The 16,501-nt window shown below is 36.2% G+C and overlaps 1 protein-coding gene across 3 annotated transcripts in view; it reads right to left on the bottom strand.

Moving 5' to 3' along the window:
* LOC122816582 (SEC14-like protein 5) overlaps nucleotides 1–16,501 on the bottom strand; it is a 1,360,693-nt gene that overhangs the window by 799,168 nt on the left and 545,024 nt on the right. For all 3 annotated transcript variants that reach the window (XM_044089470.1, XM_044089469.1, XM_044089471.1), the window contains exon 3: nucleotides 14,780–14,929. In XM_044089470.1, coding sequence (XP_043945405.1) covers nucleotides 14,780–14,929 — 150 coding nt within the window. The remainder of the gene's footprint in view (nucleotides 1–14,779; nucleotides 14,930–16,501) is intronic.

Here is a 16,501-nt window from a genome sequence, read left to right on the forward strand (position 1 = left end):
CAGCTCAGATGGCTTAGTGGTAAATTACTGTGGCTATGGTATGCAGGGTCCTGGGTTCAAGACTTCCAAGGGCTAAATATTTACAGCTCAGGTAACAGTGTGGTAATTTGCTGTGGCTATGGTGTACAGGGTCCTGGGTTCAAGACTTGGCAGGGCTGATTATTTAGAAAATTCACCCTAGGATAACTCTAGTGGCTCTACTCGACAGAGGCACTAGGAACTAAGGTCTGGTGGCACGTCCAGAGTAACCTTATGAGCTAGGCTTGTAAAGGCTCCAGGGCTATTAGCCTAGTACACACCTATGAAACTATGAACCTATGGAGACGTTAGGAGATTAAGCAGTCAAGGTTTTCTAGCATGAATCTACCAGCATTCATTCTCATTCTCATTTTTTCATTTTAGGAGTCAGATAATCTGTGTTCTGACATGTGCACTTATTTTGTTTGGTTATGTATTGTTTACATTGATGTCTGAATTGTTTGTAGTCTTTGATTTCAATAAGATCAGGTGGCAATGGCTGCCACAATTTTGAGTCACGAACACTGAAGCCAAAGCGTGCGGATTGAAGTTTAGTAGTCTAGTGGATTGGCTTCTTAGGTTATAGTGTGGATTTGATGGAGTTAGTGTCACAGTAAAGGGGTGGTGATGTACTTGAAGTTTTAGCCTATTATCAAGAATAACTCCAAGACTGTTCACCTTAGAAAATATCTCAAACCTGTTCCTAAAACACACAATGTAAGGATTCAATGTCAGGCAGTTAGAGCTGCTCCATGGTATTAATTGCTATGACAATACTTATGGATGAAATGTGCATCAGCTATTTAGCACACATCTAGGAATGGATATGATCCAAGTTTTCTCCTAATAAATAAAAGGATAGTTATAATGGTGTATCATTAGTATAGCTGTGATGACTCAAACTCTACCAACATTAGCACATACCCAGCAGACAGTGATAAGTCTAAATGTTTTGCTGTGTAACTCCAAAGGTTAGAGAGTATGGCGAAGAGGAATTTACTCTACAAACTATCCTATACATATGGCATAACAGGCAGGAGGCAAACCAATTGAGAATAATTCCTGAGAGCCCATAAATTGTGTGTAACAACTCCAAAAGGGTTTTGTAGTTCAACATATCATATACAAGAGAGAGACCATGAAGGAACACTCCTGAACAGTATCCCTGGTGCATATCAATTAGAACATTCATCACTATGATAAGGGTTACCTCAATGCTATGTCAGGTAATGTATCCACAATGTTAGGGCATTCCAAAACAGAATTAAACAAACTGTGCATGTACTATCACCCTCCATCAATAAAAATAGAGTCTGAAATGTGGTGACAGTCAACCAAAGCATCAAAATCTAGTGTATATTTCCTAAAAATGAAATCATTACACCCTTCCTTAATACAGATGTAAAGACCCCAAAAACTCAACAGGTAAGTGATGATTCAATAGATAAGTGGACTCAGTACCTTGATACTGGGAATTACAAGCTGAGTAGGGCATGTAATTAGCTGACATGCTGGTGGCGCGATACTTGAAACAATGGACAGGAACTCAGTGCATTCAGACATATGAAACTCATTCCAAACCCATGGAATAATCTTGTCAGTTGTGCCAAATCCTTCATCTCAGTGAACAATGGATGAGTGCAGCCATTGTAACAGAGGCCAGCTTAAATGCAAACAACTAACTGACAAGCACATATTCTTAAACTTTCCAGGTCAAGTCAGGATGGGCTGCATACACTGTCAACTACAATAAAAAGTACAGATGGTGATCTCTTTGCTCAAAAAGACAGCCTTTTGCTGCAAGACCTTAGAAAAATATAGTAATGCTCCTAAAAGCTAAGTCTGAGTTCCAAAATGCTAGTACGTGCCAATTTTCCCTTAAGTATTATGCTAATCTTCAAAAAGAAGAGCTGTATGTCAAATTAGGGCTCTCATAGCACCAGCTGAACAGGGCATACAAGAGTTACAGCTTGAACATCCACAGAGGATGCCACAATATTATCATTATCTGAAACAGGCTGCACTGGATCACAAGCACTGTGCTCAAAGGAACTATTGGATGACACAAAATTGTGACTCAACAGCAACAGCTTTCAAATTCATCTATTCAACCATTTCAAGATCCAGGAGCTGTACCAGGTACAATTCCACTGCAAGCTGAACCTTGTACAGATCAGTCCTAACACCAGCTCCACCACCAAGCCAGATGATGTCATCCCTTGTTGGAACTTCCAGTCCAATATATGCCCAAGATAACAGGTAAAAGCAACAAAGTGAATTCCTATAGGAATGTCCTCACACAACCAGGTGGATGGTAGATGAGAAGGAATCCCAAGTTTGCTCCTGTATCCATACGTGCTCAAAGGAGTTTGTACCCTCACTGTCCAGCTGGTTCATTTGCAAGAGCAAATGAAAGTAGACATCTACTCCCCACAGTCTTGTTCCAAATAGAGTGCTAAATTATGCCAAACATGGGGGGGCACAGCTGTCATTAAGTATGGGTCAAGTTTTCATCTTATAACTTCTCTGCAATATTATAAGATGAATATCACACAGCAAGTTGTAGATAATCCCACACTTGTGGATGGAAACTGCAGTGATGTACAGTGTCCCCAAGATGTTCATCAGGAACTCTGGATATCTCATGCAGAACAAACACACAGTGACCACAAGGAGCTGCCAAGTAACGTAAACTGGAGCCCACTCACTCTACTCATTAACTCTCACATCTCAACACTACTAGGACCTGCCTCCATTACAGTCTATGCTATTAAACAATATTACGTTTATGACATAACTCAAAGGTTTGCTGTGGAAGTTTCTGAGTGCAAAAAAAGACAGAATGCTAGAATAAGGACCATGGGACCATAGTGCATGCCTGCAGTTCACAGACCTGGTTTGCATCTATACTAAAGAGTAAATAAAAAAGTAATTAAAAGTAAGTTAAAATGCAGATACAAGATACAGCTATAAATAAGGTGTACCATCCCATATAAATACAGAGGTAAATAAATGTAGACAAAATTCAAACACAAAATTAAATACACAAAGTCATAAATAATCAATGTTATGACTGTCCACGTAACGAAGATTTTGGAACAGAGTGATTTTCGCAGAGTAACCCAGTAATACCACAAAAGTAGCAAACTGTGTTTTGCTTTTGGCCCCTAGTATTCAATGGTATCCACTGACAGGTGACAGAAATTTGAAAAAAAAGTAGTCAAGACGTAAATGGAAATTTACACTGTATGTAAAGATGGCAAGAAATTAAGAGAACACCGATCTTCCTTCAGAGTCCATGCTATTAAAATGTGAATTAATACAATACCATGCCTTAGATAGCAACCTGACAATCTGTCAATCAAAGATAATAAAACATAATCAAATATATTCACCTTAGCTGTAAGTATGTCAGTCAGTCCAGGTTTTAAAATTGTAGCAAAAACATAACCTGTGTTGCATCCTCCTACCAAGCTTCACGTTTTAACACAATTTAAAGTCTCCAGCAAAAGGAAACATTGACATACTTTGACATTTAAAAAACATCTCATATGCCACTTGACTAGGATGATATGTTCTTACTAAACTTACCTACAAGAAGACTACTGACAAGCATAGCCATATCACCAAATATTGGTGGAAGGCTAACAATATCCCTATTAAGTAGGTTTTCTTCACATCGCTCTTAAAAATTTGATATAATGTTTGAATAATATATTCTTACAATCATCATTTATATATCACCTAAATGTTCACTATTGGCAATTCTGTTTTGCCTGTGAAAAACACTAGCAAAACAAACTGCTACATAAATTACATTTGAGGGAATGAAATATGCATGCCATATTTCCTCCTCTAGTGGGGGATCAGTATTAAACTGGTCCCCCACACCGAACTACTTAGCCACATCACCAACCTGCAATCAACCCAACTTGCAATTCTAGAGCAAACTAACAGCAAAACTGCCAAATTTGCCATCATTTCCCTGTCATGCACTCATCACTGCAAAGCAATCAAACAACTAAACTGGTATGAATTCCCCAACCTTTAGAAATTCTGCCAACTGAAACAAGCCCAGAAAATTGAACCCACTCCCAATAAATGCCCCTCACTATCTTCACTTATGTCCTGGTACACTACTTCCTCTGCCTCAAATCTTTAGACAAGGCAGACAAAGTCCTGTCATGCACTAGTGTTTCACATAACTCACAGTGATCCACGCTACTCCTCACGTGTAGGGAAACACAGGAATGTCATTCCACTGTTTCCATGAAAATACAGCCCACACCCATTCAAAATGCTACTAAAACACACATCTCTTCCACCTGGATCTGTCACTGAAAATCCCCTCCAGGATAATCATTTCTCTTTTAATTCCCAAATATACTCCACCTGCTACTATTCTTGTTCTTACTGTTTACAGACTCATTTTCAACTTGCCTTACTTACATATCGTTCTGTTTCATTACTACCTATTCTAAACAAAGTATTTTGATGTTGTTTGTGCAAATGTACAAAAGTTAAATTACATACTTATGTTATAAACTATAAACATTCGTTCTCTTATGTCATTTTTATTTTTTATCATATCTTTTGGAAATTCTTATTATTAAATCTATTCTTTGGAGCTCTTCTTCCCAAACCTCTACTGAAAAGGGTCTTAGCTCAGTCAGACCTTCCTAGTAAACAAATGCAGATAAATAAATACATACATACCTACATTACTCTCATTGTAATACTTCTTTCCTTATTTGCAATCCATAGAAACATCAGAAAGTTAAAAAAAACAATATTTGCATTTATTTTATCTGAATGCTCCACAACACATAGGAACATGTTTCTTCTAAACACAACTCCTTTGAAACAATTCTATTAAGCTATCAGAAATGTCATCACAATATTCAATCTCTGGGACAGTCACAGAAAGACCCAAATCAAAAATTCTAGTTATAAGCTATCTGACACACCAATGTCCTGATCTAATTTATGCCAAACAGTACAATTAAAAAGAAAACTAAACGAACCACTTAATGCACTCAAAGTACAGCTGAAGTGACAGAGTCCTGTTCAAGATTTCCACCCTCATAAAATATTAATTAATTAGCCGAATTTTAAATGAATGTTATCAACAAAAAGGAGTTCCTGGGTGACAAGACTGCCTTACACCAAAAGTTAACAGTCACCTAAAAAATCTTTAGGGTGAAGATTTACATAAAATAATCTTGGGCCATACTGTGCAAGTAAACTACGGGCTAAACTGTCTCCTTCAAAATATAGAATACAAAGATCCTGAAACTGAGTGATACACAAGATTCCCAAAAGGAAAGGCAAATCAACAATCACAACAAAACTTACATAAAGTCATCATCATATGCGATCCAGTATGTAGTAGCAATTCATACTACTGAAGTCAGACTAAGAAGTAGGAGCCATTACTTAATTTGTGTTGCTGGGGAAAATGACATCTTGCAGGCTCAAGCCAATGTAACAGCTTTCCTTCTTAATCATATATCACCTTTTTCTTCCTTCCTTCCTTGACTTACTGTTTCATGAAATTGTTTTTGCATTAATAAATGTTTTCCACCTAGGCACCTTCTCCCCCACTTCACCACAACCAATTTTTCCTATTTTAACTTTCACCTATATTTCATGCCAACCTTTTCTTATTCAGCTTGCTCCTGCCAGCTTTTCACATTATCCTGTTAATTCCATATTTCTGTCACATTTCTTTTTATAAAAATGTCTATCCCCTGTAAATAAATAAAGCTTAAGTGAATATTACTTTTTTATGTTGCTGAAGTACAACCTATACAATTCTATATTTAGAATTACTACTTTTTTATACTCTTTAGTACATCTTTGATCCTAATAATCACTGAAAGTAGTCTCAACCAGCCAACCTACTCAGTTAGCAACTGTTTGAATAAATATATTACCAAACAGCAGCAAACCGATAAAGGCTCTCATAAGTGTGGTAATACAACTGAGTGCAAAACAGATGAAAGCACTCTGAAAAATCAAAACATCCACAAACAAAGCAAAGAAACACTACCAAATAAGTTGGTAAGTAAGGATTTCATGGTGAGAGCTCATAACCATGAGCTAAGCAAAATAACACTGTGAAGTAATGAACAAAATCAAAATCAGTAGCACAGTTAATAAAACTGAAACATCACGCAGGCCAAGCTGTAAGTGCAAATATACCAGGTTAGTTAGCCAACTACCACTAGCCTGTCTTCCTGAGTTGCGAATCTTTGCTGATGTTTTTCTGGCTTATGAATATTACAGAACAATATGCATCACTTATTAGAGAGGACAACTGTGTTATAATGGAAAGACAGTATTCATAATATATTGACTAGCCAGGCATGAGTACTCACTACGGTTCTGAATACTGACAGTTCAAGGTAAGCACTGCTCAAAACAAGCTTGTGTTTCAAAATTAAGTGAGATATTTTTCAATGATGTCCATAAACGAAATAATGTATCTTTCTTGCTTTGTCTCTTTCTATTCCAAAATATTTCCATAATCCAGGAAAGCCCAGATGCATAGGAGCCATGGGCCTAATTAATTAATATCTCCAAAGTAACACGTATAGGTCTTATTCAGCTTGCTGACCCTTCAGTTGTTCTACTCTACAAACTAAATGGGAAATTCATTGAGAGTTCCCACAGCTGAATGCTGCAGGTATTGAAAGCAGTACAACTGAGTGAGTGTGGGTAAGATAAATGTGGGTTTGTAATATTAATGCCTAAACTTTCAGATATACCCAAGGTTTTACTATCAGGGGCTGAAAGTGTATGCAACTGTTTGCAGGTTAAGGTTAGAGGAAGGACTAGGTAAGTGGTTAGATTTAGTGTAATGTGTGTGTGTTGATATATGTGGTGTCTTTCTGCTTGTCTTGTATAATGATAGTATTACACTGAGGTTTTTTCATACTGTAATATATAAGGTTGGGGTTAGAGGCAGTGGCAGGCTAGGGTTACCATGCTTCAGTAAAGTGGTGTAGCTAGACAAAACCACAAGTCATCAAGACTCCTGCTGATCAAGTGCTAGCACAAATGGAAGAGGACAGTCCTACTACCACAGAATGGACTGCTCTCCTTTCACCAAGACACTGAGATCTTGCAGCTAGTATGTAAAGTAGCAATAAGTGTAGGGAATGCAGTTATCCCTAAAGGGGTGCAAAAGGGTTTGCTCCCTGCATTTTCAAATGGATTAACTGCCTTTTTCTACAAAAACACAGCAACTGAGATAAAAGTATCTTGACTAGCTGTTTTTAATGTTGAGTTACAACAATCAAGGTAGGGTGTCTTGATTAGATTTAAAAAAAAAAAAAAAAACCATCAGTTTTATCTTGCATGTTGGCTGAAAATTTTATGGACCAAATCTGACAGCTACCTAACATAGTTTTGTTAGTCCTCTGTGTGACTTGCTCACTGGCACTCCTTCCTGTATACACTCACAGGGCAAGAGCCAAGTATCACCACTCAATCACATCCAGGGAACCTTATCGGCCCATTATTTCCTCTGGAAGGGGAGAGTCACATGTTTGGCAATAAGTCAGACAGTGGTTCCACAGAGCTCGCCTTTCCATCCCAACTAGCCCATTCACCAGTTGCTAGTTTGTAGATTTGCAATAGCGGCCTGGTTAGGCAGAGATGTGCATGTTTCCATACATGCCTACTGCACTGAATCAGCTGCACTCACACTTCTCCCAACTTGTAAGTGAATAATCATCCACCCTCTAGTGTACATCTCTAATGTGGTGGGCTTAGCCACCTCCCTTTCACTATTATGAGCAAGTTGGGATTGGCCATTCAAGCTCATTCTCCTCTGCCTATTTTTTCCAGTGCCCGTGTTGCTAATCTAGGTTACCCAAGTTGTACTCATGGCTTTATCCATTTATGCCACAGGGTTAGGATGAAAATGAATACTACAGTTGCCCCTTTTCACTAACATTCCTTCCTCATATTTTACACATGCTGTAATACTAGGATTTACTTTGGAAAATCCCTTACTTTCTAAGTTCTTTTATAGTTATGACCAGAATCCTCTACCAGCTTACTCATAAAAACACACTCCCAGGTTATCTCTCTCTCCCTTTCTTGAATCCAAGAAAAAAACAAAACTGTTTCTTTTATTTTCCTTTTTTAAATATTTCATCTGATTCCTCACTGGCATCTTTGTGAGCCAGTCACCTCAGCAAATCACTCAAGTTGTATTTTCTTTAAATATGCTGCCGTTGACTTTTAACAGTTTCGTACACATCTGGAAACTGATTTACCAAACCTAATTCAAAGTAATTCACTAGATGCAGATACAGTTTGCTCCTAACATTAAATCTGCATTTAAATTGAATAGTTCACTTTCTAGATTTTTTCAACAGGTCCCTGAAATCTGTGCCTAAACCTAAATGATTACCTAACTTCTATCAAATATTCTAACATTTTTCATGTCTACTATTCAGAAATAGTGTTCCTTATTAGCCTTCTCCTAAACACAAAAGGAAGAAGAATGAAACACAGAAAATTGGTGTATCAGGTGTACTACCATTCTCCTTGTTGTGTAAAAATTATTATTTTATAAGATTTAAATGTGAACTCCACACTACAGTGCAAAAATACACACAATTTCCATTTCCAGCTTCTCAAGTAAAATACATTATCCTGCCAAGCAGGATCCTAACTCTTACCAAGACTGATTGAATCACATTTTATTTTGGTTTGTTATTTAAAACACATGAGAAATTTCGGACTTCCAAGATGTCTGCACATTGAATAACAGCTTAATTCTAGTCTTCCCTGTGTGAAAACAGAAACTTAGCAGAAAAAGTCAGGACCTAGATTTCTGGGTAAAGTTCAACAACTGGCTAGTAACTGCACTGCCTGCCAGGAAAAAAGAAATAAATACAGAGGACCTGAAGGAAAATAAGCTACAAAAGGAGATGAAAAAATACTTAGAAAAGTCCTGTAGCTGTTCAGCAAAAAGCAGTGCAAGCTCCACACAAGACATTCAATACCCTAGAGGAAAGTATAAGACAGTAGCAGAAAGACCGGACTAAAATAAATGAAACACTGACGGAGTATATCAAATCAAACAATAAAAGGCTGGAAAAAAATGAAAGAAACTTTAAACAGATATTCAGATAAGATGATAAAATGGTAAAACTAAGAGGCTGAAATGAAGAAAAGACTGGCTGAATATGAGACTGCACAAGAAGAGAAGTTTCAAAAAATAATAGAATTAGAGGGCAGAGCATGTATGAAAAATCTGAGATTTTCTGCTGTACCCGAGAAACTGGAAGGAACAGACTGCATTAATTTTATGAAACCACAAATAAGTAACTGGACTGCTATTCCACAACATGAATTGTTATTTGAAAGGGCACATTGTGTGTATGCTCCAAACCTGGCTATAAGAAAACAACATAGACCTTTAATAGTAAAGATGCAATCATAACAGCAGAAGGAGATGATTCTGACAAAACTGCAGCAGACGGACAAAATACTAAAAGTGGGAGACAGCAGAGTGTTTGTGGAGAAAGACTACTTGTATACCAGGTAGAAGAGGAGTAGACTTATCCCATTATTCAAGGAATGTTGAGGAGCAGGTGTGAGATTAAAACTGCTGTACCTAGCTATCTTCAAAATACTTTTCCCTGGAGGAACAGAATCATTTTTTGAAGAAGTACCTGCTAAGGAGGAAATACAAAAGTTTGTCCAACAAAAAGGGAGCTGAGAAACAGAAGGAGATTCTGGTTCTTGTTCTTCCAGTAATAAAGGCCAGAGAGAGACTGTGGCAGTGAAGCCTTTTATAGTATTTCAACAGAAAATGCTTGAGAGAGGGAAATGCACAACAGCTGACTAGAAGAATTGAGAGTATGTTGGAAATGAAGCAGAGACAGGGTTTGGGAGAAGGAGATGAACAGAAACAAAACAACAAAATCTGGAAATATTGGACTTTCTCGGACTTTGTTAAACTTGTAAGGGACTCTAAAGCATATGTCTTACTTCATGCCATTAACATTTGGAGAATAAAATCAGTAACTTGAAAACTGACAAAACGTGGGATCACAAAGCAATAAATATATTTGTGAAACATGACAAAACAAGAAAATCTGGAAATATTGGACATTTTTGGACTCTGATAAACTTGTAGGAGACTAAAGCATATACCCTACTTCATGTCAGTAATATTCAGAAAAATACTCAGGAGAGGGGAAGAGGAGGGAGAAAATTAAGTGGAAGTAAAATCTTTTTTTTCTTAATTGTACTGTTTAAATACTGCATTATTTTCTTTGCATGTTATAAAGTATTTTCAGTTATTTTTAAGGTTTAATGAGGATACTAATGTAAATAAGTGCTCCTGTTTTTTTGTTTGTTTTGTTTCTTTCTCCCTTCTTCTCTCTTTCTCCTTGTCCAGTTTTAAGAAATGTAGGGACTGCAACATAAAAAAGATCTGGTTAAAAGAGCATAACAAAAAAATGAGTGTCCTTTTTCTCATTCTCGCATAAGTGAATGATTGGGTTAAGGCCATTAGCTTAATCTAGTACCAAGTTTTAAGAGAAAGCAAGTAAATGAAAAAGAATATTGAATATTATTTTTTCTAGTAAATAGTTTTGTGTCTGGTCACATGTAAGGAGCAGACAATCTAATAATGAGAAATGGCTTGGAGAAATGTCTTCTGAAAGCTTTCAAGTGTTTTCCCAGCTGACAGAGCTATAAATTTAAGACAAAACCAAACATCAGTTAACAGAACAACAGGCTACACCATGTATCTTACCATAGTTAACCTTTCTTTTAGGTTAGCTCGAGTCTGTGTGTGTGGCTGTCAGTTTGGAACATTTGTTGCTGTTAGGAGGGTAAAACGTCAATATTTGAAGATATACATAGTGTTGTGTGTTAATATTAAGCTAATAGTTTTTGGGAGGATAGTGTGTGTGTGTGTGTGTGTGTGTGTGTGTGTGTGTGTGTGTGTGTGTGTGTGTGTGTGTGTGTGTGTTTGTGAGTTTTCAATAAAACAAAATGTTCTGTAAAACGGAGATGACAAGAAACAATTGTATAAAAGATTAATCTGCCAAACAGTACATGCATATAACAAAAAAGCTGGAACTAGACATTTAACAAAAAAAGCTGTTATACATAAAAAGGTAGGAATAATAACCTTTCAAGTAAATGATGCTTTCTATAACGTTCTTAAACAGTAATGGGTTCACAGATAAATACAAAAAAGAAAGAGTAGTGAACTATATTAAAATATGTAGAATGCAAATAGCTATGTTGTAGGAGGCACATTTGGAAAGAACTGAACATGTGAATTTGATAAAGAAAGGTTTTCAGGATGGTTATTCAGTGGACTACATGGGGGCAAAGGAAAACAGGAGTACTTATAGTAATTGCAAGAGGAGCTCCAATAGTAATAGAAGAGGGTAAAAAAGACAATTTGTTTGTTTGTGTCTTTCAGATTTTCCTAGTTAGGGGTTGCCACAGCGGAACTCCGGTCCGCTAATGATTGGCAGTAGAGTTTAACGTGCTGGCTTGCAGATTTGTAGTATTAAGGGACTAGTGGCAAGGGAGGAGGATTGCACTGGCATGTATTTATATTGTACCAAAACCTGCTATAATGGAGCTTAAAAAATTCTGGAAGAAATAATCAGCTTTCAGCACGGAATATTACTTATAGGGACTAGAATTTGATTTGCAATACGGAAAATGTGTCGGGGGGGGGGGGTCCAGAAGGGAAAATATAACAAGAGGGTAGATTTTTTAAAGAAATGTATGAAAATATTTGTCATGGAAGATGTGACTTCATTACTAGGAGTTTGGAGTGAATTTACATATCACTCCCCATGATACAAAAACCGAGCTAGGCTAGACAGACTTTACATTTCAAAGGAACATGTGCATTTCATTGAAGGTCTTGATATGCACTTAATAACTATTTCAGATCATGCGCCAATAATAACTAAATTAAAATCACAGGGTAATGAAATACAAATGAGACACTGGCTCTTTCCAACCTATCTGTTGAAAAGAGAGGAATTTAAGGAATGGGTAGTGGAAATTATTCAGGAGCTATTAAAGAAAGTAGAAATATCTTCTGAAAATATAGCTTGGGAGTAGAATAAAATTAAAGTAGAGTTTAAAAATAGGAAGGAAATAAAAGAAAGGGAGATATGGTTAAGAAGTAACAAGAATTATTTAGAGGAACTGACAAGAGGAGGAGCAACTAATGAATGCTAAACAGAAAGTAAGGGATTGCCTAGATATGCATGAGTTTACAAGGACTGCTGTTAAGCAACTGATTTTTGATGATAACTCTTAAGCACAAAAAACTTTTAGGACAAGGACTCAGGCAACAGAAAGTAGAAAGGGTCGTCACCAAGCTTAGGGAACCTATAACAAGGAAGCTAACACGGGATCCTGTAAAAGTATTTAAATATTTCAGAAACTCTATGAAAGTCTGTATAAAGTAGAGAAATATGGACATCAAGGCAAGGTACAAATGAAAATGTTTAAGGAAAAATTAAATATGCCAAGGTTAGAGGCAGATGAGGCTCAATTACTAATAGGATAGGAGGAGATGAAATAAAAATGGTGATGTATAACCAATCTACAGGAAATTTTTATATTATTTCATACCTGACAAAATCAGAAATAGACATTACAGTGTTGTGGGATATTTTGAGATAGTTTCAAATCTTTTCAGGATACAAAGTTAATGAAGCTAAAACAAACACAATAGTGGTAAATCATGTACCAACACACAAATTGGTTCAGCAATATCCGTATTTATGGGGACATGATTAAATGAAGTATGTAGGAGTATGGATTAAAAATGATTCTGGTGTGGCAGCTAAGGATATGTGGGAAGAGACCAAACAAAAGATAATGCAAAAACGAGAAACTGGAAGCTTTGTTACATGTATATGGATAGTAAGATACAAGCAATCAAAATATTTTTAGTCATTTTAGTCTTGTACGCAGGTCTGGCATATTTTTATCAACCAGAGGAGAAGTTGTAGATGGCAATTAATAAAGAGCTGAAGGTCTTTATCTGGGAGGGGAAGACAGCAAAAGTCAAGTGGGATAAACTGATTCTTCCGGTAGGACAGGGAGGCTTGGGATTATCCAATACGAATGGGTATTTCAGAGATACACAGTTAAAGCTCCTATACATAGCACAGGCATACAACTATAATTCAAAGTGGAAAGGGATGATGTTGAAATGGGGGAATCTCAAGAAAAAAGGGGAGACTGGGATTTTGGATGCAGGCCTTTAAAGAGAATAACAATTATCATACAGAATATTATATCCATAAAGTAGCAGAAAGTATTCTAAGAACAAGCCAACACGGGAATGAAGAAAGGAGATTTTGCCAATAAGGATGACTGCAATTAGGGATATAGACAATAGGCAAGAGGGGGCTGAAATTTATTGGAGAAAACGGGAAAGGAACCAAGGTATTGACAGCAAATAACTAGACAGGGAATGGAATAGAATGAGAGGAGGCCAAGAATTTATATGGACTGTAGGTTAGAGAGTGCCTTCCCTATCGAGGATTGATATCAGAGTATAAGCAAAGAGAAAGAAATAGGGAGGTCCTAAATGAAAGACCAGCATTGATAGCGTTTTTAGTAGAATCTAGAACAGAACTGCCATTAAAAAGGAATAATTAGTACAGCATAAAAATATTGCATGATAACTATAAGAATCAATCAGAAGAGGTTAGAAATGATTGGGAAGAGAGAGTAGATAAGCAATTCACAAAGAAACAATGGGAGAATATACGTATATCTCCCAAATATGCAACAAAATCTAGAAGATTTAGGATTTTTGCTTGGAAATGTTTACATAGATATTTTTATACCCCATGTAGACTCCAGAGAATTTTTCCTCAGATAGACAGCAAATGTTGGAGGTGTGATGGGGAGGAAAGAGGTACTTGAGAACTTGTTTTCTGGGAGTGCGGTGGGCTGGCGGAATTTAATGATTCCCTGTGGATGCACTGTAAGAGATGATGGGTGGGCAGGGTGGTGTGATGAGGAAGATGATTTTTCTGAGCTATGACACAGAATTGGAATTGCCTAGACATGGTAAGTTCTTGCTGTGTCTAATTATAGTGGCTGCCAATAAAGCAATTACTAGAAAATGGAAATCAAAATCTAAACCAACTATATTAGAAGTAGTGAATACAGTAACAGAGATAAAACAACTAGAACTGAGGTCTTTAAAAAGGGTAGGAGCAAACTACATAGGAAAAATGGGAATTGTGGGAACAAGACATGCAAGGGAAGAATGAGGTTTAAAAGAAGACAGGACTTAAAATGAGCTATGTAAAGTCTGACTGAAATTGACTGGGTATATTATAAGTGATGTATATATAATGTATATGTATATATAATGTTTGCAACTGGGAGTGTGTCAGTATGGTTTGAGATGTAAAATTCTTGCAACTAGGATTGTGTCGGTGTGGTCTGTTTTCATTTATATATGTATGATTGTTTATGTAGTACGTGATGGTTTAATAAAGATGTTTCTTGTTTAAAAAAGGTAGCAGGATTTGAAGAATTTCTGTAATGTTGCTTAGGTTATATGATACATAGCAATATATGTGAACTACAATGTTTATTAATATTAATTTGTTAATACAGTTTGATTACTTTTGTATAAATGTAAAATCACCTATGTCACAAATGATAATTCAATGCAGGTGTGTTTAAAAAAAAAAAGAAGAACACAAAATTTTGTTTTTACTTTTTTTAGCAGCCTTGGTGCATCCACATTCAGTTTGCAGCATCTTTCAACCATGTGAATCGATCCATCCTCTGTCTTGTACTCACTAAGAATCTCACTGCCCAGAAACACAGGAATCAGGGGGCATGTTGGGAATCGCTTTTCATATGCCTAGTAAAAAAAAATGAAGATGTGAGTTAATATCACTTTTTGAATCACTTTTTTACGTATAATGCATAGTTTTCTGAACACAAATTTAGTCTCTAAATCACATATTCATGTTATTAATGATGAGAAATAATATTAAATGCATTTTCATTCAAAACATCTCTGTAAGGAATAAAGCAAAAATTAAAATAAAATCTAAACAAATTTCCTTTAAAGGGTATACCAAGTGAAGCTCAAAGGATAGTCAGCCATCTATTAACGAGTAGAACTAACCAGTGCTTACAATTTTTTCATACTTGATTGTTATTTATATGTGAGGCACTCAACTGTTTAATTAAGCTGTGGACAAAAATGGGTAAAGGGAACAGAATTGCTAAAACACTGTGGATCACTAATCCACTGCTATTAAATATAACCTGCAAACAAACTAGCTGACTTTACAATAGTGGGACTGCTCTGTTCTCCCTGTACTCAGTGAAACATTTTACCCCCTCCTGCTTATGCGCCTCCCAACAGACCTTCTGTAAATTCATGCATCATGTAATGTCACTGAGATACTCATATCTCCAAATTCCAGTACTTCAAAAACTTTCCTCATTGTTTTTTCCCCACCTGAAATATACAACTCAATTCTCTATTATCTTTTTTCCAGCCAAATCATACTACTCATTATACCTACCTACTCATTAATACATACCTGATCGTTAGACATACCTACTCATACACAGACGTAATAGTGACAGTACAACACTCATTATACATACCTATTCATTATACATAACTACTCATTAATACATACCCGATCGTTAGACATACCTACTCATACACAGACATAACAGTGACAGTACAACACTCATTATACATACCTATTCATTACATATATCTACTCATTAATGCATATCTGATCGTTAGACATACATACTCATTATACACAGACATAATAGTGACAGTGCAACACTCGTTATACATACCTATTCATTATACATATCTACTCATTAATACATACCCAATCGTTAGACATACCTACTCATACACAGACATAATAGTGACAGTACAACACTCATTATACATACCTATTCATTATACATATCTACTCATTAATACATACCTGATCGTTAGACATACCTACTCATACACAGACATAATAGTGACAGTACAACACTCATTATACATACCTATTCATTATACATATCTACTCATTAATACATACCCGATTGTTAGACATACCTACTCATTATACACAGACATAATAGTGACAGTGCAACACTCATTATACATACCTATTCATTATACATATCTACTCATTAATACATACCCGATCGTTAGACATACCTACTCATTATACACAGACATAATAGTGACAGTACAACACTCATTATACATACCTATTCATTATACATATCTACTCATTAATACGTACCTGATTGTTAGACATACCTACTCATTATACACAGACATAATAGTGACAGTACAACACTCATTATACATACCTATTTATTATACATATCTACTTATTATACATACCTACTCATTATATATACCAGTCCTGCCCTCTCCCAAAATGCCAGCTCATCA

The sequence above is a fragment of the Protopterus annectens genome, chromosome 12.part0, assembly GCF_019279795.1.
Source record: "Protopterus annectens isolate FY-2018-M chromosome 12.part0, PAN1.0, whole genome shotgun sequence".
Taxonomy (NCBI): Eukaryota; Metazoa; Chordata; order Ceratodontiformes; family Protopteridae; genus Protopterus; species Protopterus annectens.